General features: G+C 31.1%; 1 protein-coding gene across 1 annotated transcript; it reads left to right on the top strand.

Annotated features, from left to right (window-relative positions):
- Positions 1–53: 53 nt before the first annotated feature.
- LOC108776897 (solute carrier family 41 member 2-like) lies at positions 54–4,607 on the top strand (the record flags this gene model as incomplete). The annotated part of the gene is given in 5 exon segments (XM_018543639.1): positions 54–439; positions 3,224–3,518; positions 3,858–4,063; positions 4,198–4,346; positions 4,428–4,607. Coding segments are annotated over 5 exon segments (1,216 nt in total), but the record flags the coding sequence as incomplete, so codon positions are not given.
- Between the last annotated feature and the right edge of the window lie 8,107 nt (positions 4,608–12,714).

The raw sequence follows: 12,714 nt of genomic DNA, 5'->3' as shown, positions 1-12,714 counted from the left end.
TATTTTTATTTATACAGTTTTTTGTATTTTATATTATTATTATTATTCTGTAGTCGATTTATCATTGAAGAGCAGCAAATTGATTTTGTACGAATTGGCTATCAAATAGAAAGGGCACATTGGGATTATCTAGATAATGAATGTACAAAAGACCCAAAGTTGATAAAATTTGACATGGAGGCGTTTGCTATTCGTGTGTTTAGCCATCTGCATTTTTTAAGGCCATATATATCATATATCGATATTATGTTTGAGGAATTGCAAGAGCACAAACGATCTGCGCCGACATTTGGAGCGATTATATTGAATAAAGACATGACGAAAGTGGTTCTGGTGCAGAACTACTGGGCAAACAACAATTGGAGTTTTCCGAAAGGAAAATTAGACCGTCGTGAGGAGCCATACCAATGTGCTATTCGAGAGGTATGGGAAGAGACTGGTTTTGATATAACAAAATATATCAAAATTAACGAATACCTCGAATCTGCGTGACTGGTACTTCAAAAAACGGTCTTACTGATATTTCGTGAAGTTACACAAACATAAATAAAAGTGTGTCAAAAACCTAAAAATTTTTTACAAAATTTGAAGTTTCAACGCACGAAATAAAAATTGTGTACAAATGCATCATTCGAAAGAGCGAACCTTTACTTTTATTTTGCTTTTTTTACGAAGCTCCGTACGATTTTTTTTCACCGAGTTATTCAACGTTGAAGCAAAAATAACCCTTTTGCTACAACGTTGAATAACTTGGTGAAAAAAATTTTATAAGTCGCTAGCCTCATTCTTTTCAAGTAGTAGGAGCGTTTGTTTCGCGGAAACTACGGAAAGATTAAAGGTTATGCTAATTATGGAATTACGAATATTTCAAATTTTATGCACGTATTTTATTTAATGTTCTCAACGCTCACGAGCATTATTTCATTCTTGTTTAATATTTGAACACTACTAGCACATTATAAGCGCGCGCTATCCTCAATTAACTGTTCCATTATAATATGAGAAATTATTTTTTATGTCGCTAGAATTAATAATAACAGTACTTTCTAAATAATTATCAGTATTAAACTTAATATACCTCCTAGGTCAAGAACAAATTGAGCTATACTAGTTGTTAGGAATAAATTTATATATATTTCTAACAACTCTCTATATTATAGCTCAATTTGGCTGGGAGGTATATATTAAGTTTAATTTGGAAATTTATTTGAGCGTATATTAATTTAATTTAATTATCAGTATGTATGTTGCATTTTCGAAAATTAATTTATTTGCTATAATATTATTTACCTTCATTTCTTTTTGTTTGTTAAATTAATTTAAATCAGTATTAATGATTGAATCCAAATAATAATTGCCTTTATATGGCGGTATCTCGCAGTATAATTTTTTTTATTAATTTTGTGACATTATACGTGAAACTATAATAAGTAATCTATGTATCGTACCTTTGGATTATTTCAATTTGAAAAAAATTTATTGTCTTTGATCTATTCTGTATTTGATGTACATTTTTTAGACAAAGTATTTGTGTGTTGAAGAAAATTAAATTATATATAATTAAATCACTATCAAAAATATCGAATGAAAGAAAGCAGATGCAAATGAGAATTAGTGTTAACGTTATAATTCTGTTGTTATTTTTCTTATAAGATTTAAACAAAGCAAAGAATTAATGCCTTACAAAATTTAATTAAAAATGTTTTATTGTACGAAGCATACATTATCTTTGTCACATATTAGCGGCGCTTCTAAGCCATAGTCATTTATCTACCATTATACGATTCGTTACACCTTGAAAAATCGACATAAGAAATATTATATATAATCGAGTCTGTTTAAATCACCATGTATATAAAATTCTTTTCTCTCGTCGTTGTGACTACAAAGTGGGCTTTCAAAAACAAAAATATTACAAATCGACTATAGGGATACTATAATAATGTTGCTTCCTCTTAAAGTAAACGCGTTTCTCGCTCGATTAAAATATAGTAGCAATATATATATATTTTTTATACAGTTTTTTGTATTTTATATTATTATTATTATTATTATTCTGTAGGCGATTTTTCCTACCTATACCACAAAATCAGGAGAGTAATTTGATGGTACATTGCTCTCAAGTAGAAAATGCACATTGGTTTTACCTGGACCATTATTGCACAAACCCACATCGTAACCTGACATTATATTGTCACAATATAACATGAACGAATTTGCTCCTATCATATTTGTAAGTACAACAAACTTGGCGCTGCTAGACCTCAAAATATACAATAATAAGATGGTTATTAAATAACTCCGAATATGAAAAATAATAAAAAATTAATAGAAAAAGGAATAAGGACTTTGCTGCGTTCGGTAATAGCGAATCTGAGGCGTCGGAGTGCTCTTATGTTATAGCATATGTCATGTGCACTATAGAAAAAGAGCACTCCGACGCCTCAGATTTGCATTGCCAAACGCAGCTAATGCATACCATTTTTACAACAATATGTATCACAATGTGATGCTGTGCTTAAACAATGGAAAAATTTAAACGAAAATTGCCGACGTATGGAGCAATTATTTTAAATAAAGACATGACGAAGGTGCTTCTGGTACAGAGCTATTGGGGAAAAAATAAATGGGGTTTTTCCCTAAAGGAAAATTAGAAAATGAGGAGCCACATCAGTGTGCTATTCGAGAAGTGAAAGAAGAGACTGGTTTTTAATATATTATTTGTAATTTTAATTTAGAATTAAATATGTCATTAGTTTTATTTTATTTTATTTTTAGTTAATTTAAATTAACTCTTCTTTACCCTTTATATTGTTACGGATTTGAGGCTAACACACTTGGCGCCTTTTTTTCCTTTTTTTTAAAAAGGTAATTTTGTTGAGATAACTTTTTAACGAAGGACGAGCGAAAACCTGTTGGAGGTTACTCAGGGTCATGACCTTGACAACATATGTCAAGATCAAGGTCATTAGGAGAGGGTCCCCTAATCGGTACTTTTACCGAACGTTTTATTTCTGCAACTTCATTCAAACATTTTTGGCACTAAACTTCTTGTCGGTGAAAATCCTTTTAAGGGCATTCATTTGACGTCATTTAGAGTATTTCTGCCAAGTTTCATAATAATCGGGCGTTGGCCATTTTCGGAAGTTTATCCCATTCTTTATTACGAATACAACGAAACGAATTTTTATATAATTGTTAGAAAATTATTTTTCCTTTACAGATTTCGTTCTGATCGCCGTGATCATGATATCCTATAGATACAAAATGAATCCAGACAATCTGACGACTCCTCTAGCCGCGTCTATCGGTGACGTCGTGTCCATCAGTATTCTCTCCACCGTTGCATCAGAATTTTACAAAAGGCTATACACACAAGTATGGATACTGTACATCGTTATAGGAATGTACTTGGTGCTTTTGCCGATTTGGATTATAATCGTGCTGAAGAACAAATACACGAGAACAGTATTAAAGTCTGGCTGGGTCCCCATTCTGTCTGCTCTTATGATCAGTGGGTTAGTATAGCCAAATTGGCTTATTTTATTTAATCTAGGCTTTCTGAGAGATTTTATTCCAAGTCGTTTGTCCACGAATATTCCAGTCAATCTCTTTGTCTTACGATTATATTATTAATTCATTATCAATTTTCATTTTCGCTCTGTAATTCACATAATCATGCCATTATTAATATTTAATTAATCGCGCAAAGTTTTTGCGATTCCCAGTCATTTTGTTTAATAACATATTTTTGTGAAACTATAATTAAAGATCAGTTATAATTCGATTATTATTTTGTTTAACGTACAATGTTAGTTAAACATTTAAATTTATATTTATTAATATCTTGTCTTTAGCGGAGGTGGATTAGTTCTTGAGAGAATGATCGACTTTTATAAAGGATCTGAAGTCTTTCAATCAGTCATTAATGGGATTGGCGGCAACTTAGTATCGGTGCAAGCGTCTCGAATGTCAACCATGTTGCACCAGACTTCTATCCTGGGAATTCTACCACCACACAACAAAATTTGTGTGACACCGTGGAACGCGCTTTTCGTGAAATGTACGTATAACTCCACAAAGAAAATAATAATCGGAATTAACACGTTCCTAATTCCTGAAATTACTTTAATATTAAAATTTTTAATATAAATGTTTAATGTCCGATATTTAAAAAAATTTTTTTTTTATAAATAGCAATATATGCCAAAACCGCAAGATTGCTCCTCGCTATGTCCATCCCCGGTCAATTGATCTTTGTTTTCATCGCTAATGCTTTAAACCCGGGCGATTGCATGATACATGTATACTTTGTACTCTTTTATGTAACTGCTTCCTTATTGCAAGTAAGTCGCGCAATTTCAATTATTTTATTTCGATTTTGCGAACTGTGGAAACAAATTAAGTCATAACGGAAATTATTTCAGGTAATGCTTCTGTTGAACATGGCACACATAATCATTCACGCGATGTGGAGGTGCAAAAGCGATCCAGACAACTCGGCGATCCCCTACTTAACGGCATTGCGTGATTTGAGCTGATCGCTGCTCTTAGCATTAGCTTTCTTCTTTGTATATTTGATACAAAGACCATATTGTTTCGATTAAGTGAAACGTAAATCTGAGGTAGAAGTAAAGTCATTGCACAAGTACAGATGCACACATACACATATACACAAACATACGGCGTAAAGATTTAACAATCCTTGATTTTTTCATTATGAGACACGAGGATTGGATATACTCTGTGCTGTCAAAATAATTTAAATGCCTTGATTCATGGTATTATATAACTCGAGATGACTCGCGAAACTGAAAAATAACGATAAAACAATGTCAAGAAGCGAGATACAATGAGGGAAATACTCAGACCACAAAAATATCTTTGTTAAGAATTTCGAAAGACAGTTGTCAGTAATGTTTCTGTACACATTCAACCGGCTGTGAACTACAAGTGTGATGATCATGAGCCTTCACGATAACTGTGTCCACCTGGCCTCCAATCTCTGAAGGGACTCCACTGCCAATTTGAAGGTAGAAAATTAAATCTTTTCTCTAATTCTATTTTTTTTTTTTTTATTATTCTCCCGACCATCTACAGTATCTCTCTCTTCTCTTTTCTTCTTCATTCACGATTTACTCTTTCTTCCTTCGAATTGCTTAGCCGACTGACGCCTCAAGCAATTCACTCTTTATTCTTTACTTTTAGAAGTGCTTAGCCGACCGACGCCTCAAGCAATTCACTCTTCACTCTTTACTTTCAGAATTGCTTAGCCGACCGACGCCTCAAGCAATTCACTCTTTCTCTTCATGAATTATTAATTTCTGCTTTTTCCCGAATTACTTAGGTGTTATAACACCTCAAGTAGTTGTCTTCTTCTACTTTATCTCTCTCTCTCTCTCTCTCTCTCTCTCTCTCTCTCTCTCTCTTCTCTCTCTCTCTCTCTCTCTCTCTCTCTCTCTCTCTCTCTCTCCCCTCCCTCTCCCTCTCCCTCTCCCTCTCTTACCCACTCCCCCCTCACACTCTCTCTCTTTCTTTCTCGCTCCTCTTGCATATTTCTTTTCCTGTCTAAATTTCCCTAACGAGAGAAATGGTTATGAATAGATGGTATGGCGAAATAAGCATCGCGCGGGACGGAGGAAGCGGGCAACGATTGAAAGATTAAGGGCAAATAACTTCCCTATAATAACACAAGTTCCGACCAGAACAAGTATAACGAATGGAGCCTGTCGTTAAACGCAAGATTTAACCAAAACACACACATTCAGAGACCAGTCCTCTCCCTCTATCCCAGTAATTAATATAATTCTCAATGATTCTCCCGAACTATTCGATCTCATAATAGAATACCCCCCTTTCGATTCTCCAATTGCTCCGAAAGATCAAGCAGCCTTCGGAGAAATTTATGAATCTCTCACTCACCTATTAGAATCTTCCACACCCGCTCCCTTGACTGATAACACCACCAGCACAATACCTGTCGTTGATTTGACAGATTATGAGACACTTCCCTCTTCAATCCCTATATCCTACTCGCCCCTACCGTTGAGGAACACAGAATACTCAATGAGATTTTCCAATCCACAGAAGAAGCGTTCATTACTCAAATTACACAAACACTTACATACATATACTTCATCGTCCGATTTCTATTAATTAGATTAGTTTATGGTAATATTAAGCTTGTAATTCAAAATGTCAAATAGTTATAAAGTATTAGGATAAGTATAAATATATATATACATATATGTATCAATCATAATAAGTATTCAAATTGTGAACATTGTAAATATTAGTATTTTCCTGAGTCTTGTTTGAGATATAAAAACAATAAACCCTTTTTGTTATTTAACTATTTAAAATCGCTGTAGTTTATTAAGAAACCCTTCGACTCATTCCTCATCCCAAATTACGTGCCGAACAGTCGTCGGTTTTGAAACGCAACTCTAATTGATGACCTAAGACACATATGTTACTGCTCGTGTAAATATAAACGATAATATAAGTTTTTCATGTGATTTAGGGGGAATGGAAGTAAAGGGGGATGGAAGTAATACCTACATTACATGGTATATGTTCATTTTTAATTCCTTTGTTTATTACTAAACCACATTAAAAACTTATATTATCGTTTAAAAAAAATCATACGCCTATGGAATCTCCTTTATGTATATACCTGTATGTATATACCTAAATGGATACAAACGTATATACCTATAGGATACAAAGGTATTATATTAGTTGCTACGAGTATAATACACATTACTAAGAAACTTTAGTGTTCTTCAGCATCCTGCAGTATAATGACGGTTACGATTTCTGTTCCAACAAACACTACATTTGCATAATCATGTGCGTCACAAAGATAGAAATTATTGAACTCGGAAAATCGAAATCTTTCGATGAATTTACAGCTAAACATATAGATTAAGTAAAAAAGCTATATTTTTACTTAAACTATATTTTTAGCTGTAAATCAAATATTTTAATAGAAAGAAAATTATAACGCTATAATTAAAATATAGGTATGTATAACAGACGTTTTGCAAAAAGGAGTGTTTTCCAATTGCTTAACATAAATATACACAGAAATATACAGAGTAAAGCTCTTTACACAGCTCAATTAGAACAAAATGTGTACGATATTTAGATTAAGTTACACTAAATGTAGCTTGTACGCCTGTATAAAATAAAAACACTCAATGTCCTACAACCACATTTATATGCTGTCGTAATTCATAATATGTAATTGTTATCTATATAATAAAATAACGTGTTCAATCGTATGCAAAGTAACGATAAAAGTAAATGTAAATTCCATTACAGTTATCCAAAAAATGTAACTACGTTACCATTACAGTTTCCAAAAAAAGAAAATAACGCAGTTATCATTAAAGTTACCAATAAAGTAACTTTTAACTATAACTTTGTTATAAGTAACGGGTTATAACTTCTATTCCCTGATATCAATACAAATTTCTTACCAATTATATCCGTCATGACGCGACTCGCCCCGGAGACGATCCATCCTGCGTTTGTTGTGTACCTACGAAAAATGAAAAATAAAGGCGTGTCCGCCGCGTTACAATTACAACGTAAATGACAAGAATGCGATAAAAATAGCGCAACAGTTTCGTGTGTATGTATGTGTGTGTGTTTGGCGTTTTAAATACGTTTCAGTAACACGGAACATTTACTACTTCTGTTTTTAATTTTGCCATTTTCTTCATTTCAAATAAGTAATACGTGGATCTCTTATGCAGTTATCATTTTACGTTGTAATGTTGTAATATAGTATTAATACACATTATGCGTACTAATATATTGTCCATAACGCTTATATTTGAAAATATCGTTTTATCGACGATTCGGCACAATATATTTTCGATTAATCGAGAAATTCAAAATATTAAAGTAATTTAGCTTTTACCAAGTCATCAATGTACGGTCAAATCTACATATATTTCACGACACTTAAATATTGCAGCAAATTAATTTTTTGTTTTACTTTTTTACTAGCATATAAGTATCAATTATACGTTTTAATACATAATAAATAATTTAATGTATATTGTATTTCATATTTTAACATAAAAAAAAATCAGTTTATACCGAATTTATTAAATGTATTAATTAATTTATTTATTTATTCTAAAAACTTGCAAATAAATATACAATAAGTTTATTAAGAAGGATACCTACATAATGAGTGTATCAGTTATATCCAAAAAAGAAGAAGGACAACATTAAATCTAAATTGGTCATACATTTCCAGTCGAGTAGGTATTAAAGAAAGGCCCTGCGCACAATGGAGGGTGATAATATTATGAACAGGAACAGATATTAAGATTTTAACAATCTATCAGATACCAGTCACACCGGAATACATGATTTCTGATAGGTTGAAATTCTTATTCTCTGTTCTCTGTTTCCTATTTCATTTATTCTGCGCAGCACCTTAGTTGCGCCCCCTTTTAGCGCACTGCAACGTTACAGAAATCCAGGAATGTATCTGTGAGCACCATAGGTGCATTCAGAAAAACGATAACTTAGTGAGCGAAATCAAAATACGCGAAAAGAGAGATCCTATAATTTTGGTACGAAGGCGGAATTTTTAATAATAATTAAAACAAGAAAAAACAAAAAATGATACGATTCTTACAGGAAAATCAAAATAGGGCATTACAGAACCTTTACAAGTTCGACATTGGTACAGCATTGATGCCATACTCCAATGCGCATGCGCTAAGAGAGCATATTCCACATCAACGGTTCAAATGATCTATTCGTTTATTCTATACAGATCTTCGAGACGTTAGGAGTGCATTAGTTCTTCTTCAGGCTCGGAGGATTCAGACTATAAGTGAAGCCCATTAACCTTACAGGCAACTACACATTAGTTCAACGAGGACATCAAATGGTATGTAAAATCAAAAAATTAATAATAATTTTTCAAGCACCTAATAATTTAATCTCAAACGCTGCAGCACGTGCGTGGCTAATGTAGAGCACGTGTATGGACCACGTGTACAGAGCATATGAATTTAAAGAGCCGTTGACTCTTAAAATAATTTTTAGAATTATTTATTTGAATATTAAATTCTAAAAATTATTTTAACGAGCCAAAGTTTTTTTTTTTAATTATTTTATGAGTCAACGGCTCTTCACATTCATATGCTCTATACACGTGGTCCATACACGTGCTCTACATTACCTCACATTAGCCACGCACGTGCTGCAGCATTTGAGATTAAATTAGTATTAGGTGCTTAAATCAATTCTCGCTGTGATCGTTATTTATCAGTGAATTTATTAAGAGACACAGAATATCTTGATATTATTTAACAAGCAAACATGTCCGTGTCCCTACATCAAGTAACTTTTATTACGTGCACAAAATTCAAAATATTTTTTTTCTTTATAACAAAGGTATAATGTATTATCTTAATATGTTTTAATGATTATCTGTGATGATATTTTTCAAATTTGAGTTGATTTTTATCTAGGTTTTCATTAAAAAAATTTACTATGAATTATAAAATACCAGTAGGGGACAATAGTAACATCGATGCCTGGAACGTAATTGTCCCCGAACTGATTTAATTTTAGTAATGTAAAAAAATTATATATTATATATTTGAGGCATTCCATCCCAAGTGTGCCATTCAAAAACTTTTGGATTTTTAATTTGGCTGAAATTTTGATATATTATAGGACTCATCGCAAGAAGCTACCATGATATTTTTAAATTTTTTTATCAACATAGTCATGAGATATGAATTTTTTTCAAAATTCGCATTTTTCAAATGCCTATAACTTTGCGAAAAATAATCCAAATAAAACGTTTTTTTTAAATTGTGTTTCTTTTCTCTAGTTTTCAAAAAATATATTAAGAAAAGTTTCAAAATTGTTTAATTTTTTTTTAATTTAATGTAAAAAATTATTAATTTTTTAAAGTATGACGCGTTTAAATTTTTTTTTTAAATTCTCATAAAAACTTAGATTTATTTGATGATTTTTAAGACTGATTTGATCGTGGGCAAATTTTTCCTTCTATTTTTTACGAAATAGATTTTTTTTAATTTTGCATTTTTTTACACGATAAAATAATATATAGATATAAACTAATGACTTTTTCATTTCCTAAAATTTTCGGTTTATTTTCACACACACACACACACACACACAATGTAATAATTTATTTTTTTATATTTACCTATTTAAAAAAAAGTGTTTCCGTGATTGATATTACTTTTATACTAAAATTATCATTTTTTTATTATGATTATTTTTACAATATAATTTTTCGTTTTTATAAATTGTTATTGTTCAATCTTATTTGTAAGAGTACTGCTACACTTCGCTGCATGCAAGAATTAAGCTTGCATGTACACAATTATTTTACAAGAATTAAGCTTGCATGTACAATTACAATTACTTTAGTACGATTAAATTAGTCTTAAAAATCATTAAATAAATCTAAGTTTTTATGAGAATTTTTTTTAAAAAATTAAACGTGTTATACTTTAAAAAATTAATAATTTTTTACATTAAATTAAAAAAAAAATTAAAACACAAATTTGAAACTTTTCTTGATATTTTTTTTTGAAAACTAGAAAAAAAACACACAATTAAAAAAAAACGGTTTATTTGGTTTATTTTTCGCAAAGTTACAAGCATTTGAAAAATGCAAGTTTAAAAAAAATTCGTATCTCATGACTATGTCTATCACACTATTTATAAATAAAATAATGATTATTTTATTGGTTTTATTAATAAAAAACTCTTTGTATATATAATTATGAACATTTATTACATTGTTGTTACATGTATTTAGGTCCTTTATATAGATATTGCATTATACTTAAATAATAAAATTTATGCAAATGTAATAAATGTTCATAATTATATATACAAGAAGTTTCATTAATAAAATAAATAATCAATAAAATAATCATTATTTTATTTATAAATAGTGTGGTACAATTGTCCCTCTCTACTGTTACAATCGTCCCAAGGGTTGGGACGATTGTAACAAAATTCCTCAGCCTTTAACAAACATAACTTTTTTTCTAGTTACATTAAAAAGAATTTTGTAAACAATACGAAGTCAAGGGCGATATAAGAGTCAATAAAAATTTTTGTGTTCACAACAATAGTATATTGTGTAACAGTGGGGGAAACTTGTTTATTGTGGGGACGGGCGCGACCGTACGAGCGAAGCGAGTCGGCCTATAAACAAATATGCCCCCACTCGCTACACATAGAATTTTTCTTTACAAGTGCTCATCGTAATGTGCCCTATACAGCAACGTTTTTGCGCAGAAGAGTGGGATTAGAGAAATAACTTAACGGCTTCAGGTATTGGCTATTTACCGCACGCAAAAGCGTTAAGGTGTAGGGCACATTACGTGCACGGGTGAAAAAATAAAACATATAATTAATAACTTTCGATAATTAAACATTAACATAACGTTAATTCGCTTTTAAACAAATAAATATGATAATAAATAAATATATATAAATAAGTTACAAATTTTGGCTCTCGGATTGAGCCCTCCTCAGACATATTAAAAAGCGGTGGACAAAATTAATCGATAAAAAGATCGCTCGTGCAGTTTCCATTAAAAGCGGTGGACAAAATTAAGATCGCTCGTGCAATTTCCATTAATCCTGTGAGTTTTCATAGAGAAACGACATTAATTACACACGATTGAAAAGTCGTATGTATAAAATATCTCTGAAACGATGGTAGAAAACCTTCTTAATAAATGTTAAACAATATTATGTCAAAATTTCTAAAAGAAAACTCACTAAGGAAATCAAATGAAATTAAATCAACAATAATGTTATTTCGGTGTGTCAACATGATTTCAGTAATATACGTCAAATTGAATAAAACTAAAAAGACAAAAATTGAAAAATACTGGTAACATTGTGGACTAACTTAGTTGCAATTATTATTTTAATTGCAACTAAAGCACAATTAACATTTACAATCAGTTCATAATTTAAAGAATTTAAATAATACTACAAATGTGTATCTCACATCTCCACCAACTTTGACCCCTTCACCCCGCCCCTCCCCTCCCACCATCCCAGTTTTTCGCCGTATTTCACTATCTTTCGGTATATAATATTTTTAAATTATTTTTTCAATATTTTTTAAAATATTTTTTATTGTGTTCTTTGCATCCGATCAAATGTTACATACTGATTATTAAAGCCGTATTGACAGTACTTTCATATACATAAGCAGTCACTTTCGGCCATGTTGAAACAGCATAAATACTAACAAATATTAAATATTTCTATGACCGTAATTGATAAACAATAATAAACTAGAAGAAGAAGCCTATAACGGTCGAAGCTAGATCAACGTGCTTATAATAATTGTGTGAAATTTTATATACTGCGTATGTAGTCCCCCCCGCGACGCTGATAGATTTTCAGCATTGACGCATACATATTCACTACCGCAGTAATATCACTAAGTTAAATTAACAAGCAATTTAACAATTTGATGCCTATAGCATCTTATGGATCTTAATACTATGTTGAAAGACATATATTAAAATTTAACGATTTTTATTATTAATTTAATGTAAATTAAATTAATAATAAATCAAATTCCGTGAAAAATAAGATTGCGAAGAATATAACAAGTTGGCGTTTCGTCCCGGCTTCCACTACTGGACTCATCAGTAAGGTAAT

The sequence above is a fragment of the Cyphomyrmex costatus genome, unplaced genomic scaffold (genome assembly GCF_001594065.2).
Source record: "Cyphomyrmex costatus isolate MS0001 unplaced genomic scaffold, Ccosl1.0 scaffold3943, whole genome shotgun sequence".
Classification (NCBI taxonomy): Eukaryota; Metazoa; Arthropoda; class Insecta; order Hymenoptera; family Formicidae; genus Cyphomyrmex; species Cyphomyrmex costatus.
The sequence above is the reverse complement of the archived record's forward strand: the minus strand, read 5'-3'. Positions and strand labels throughout refer to the sequence as shown.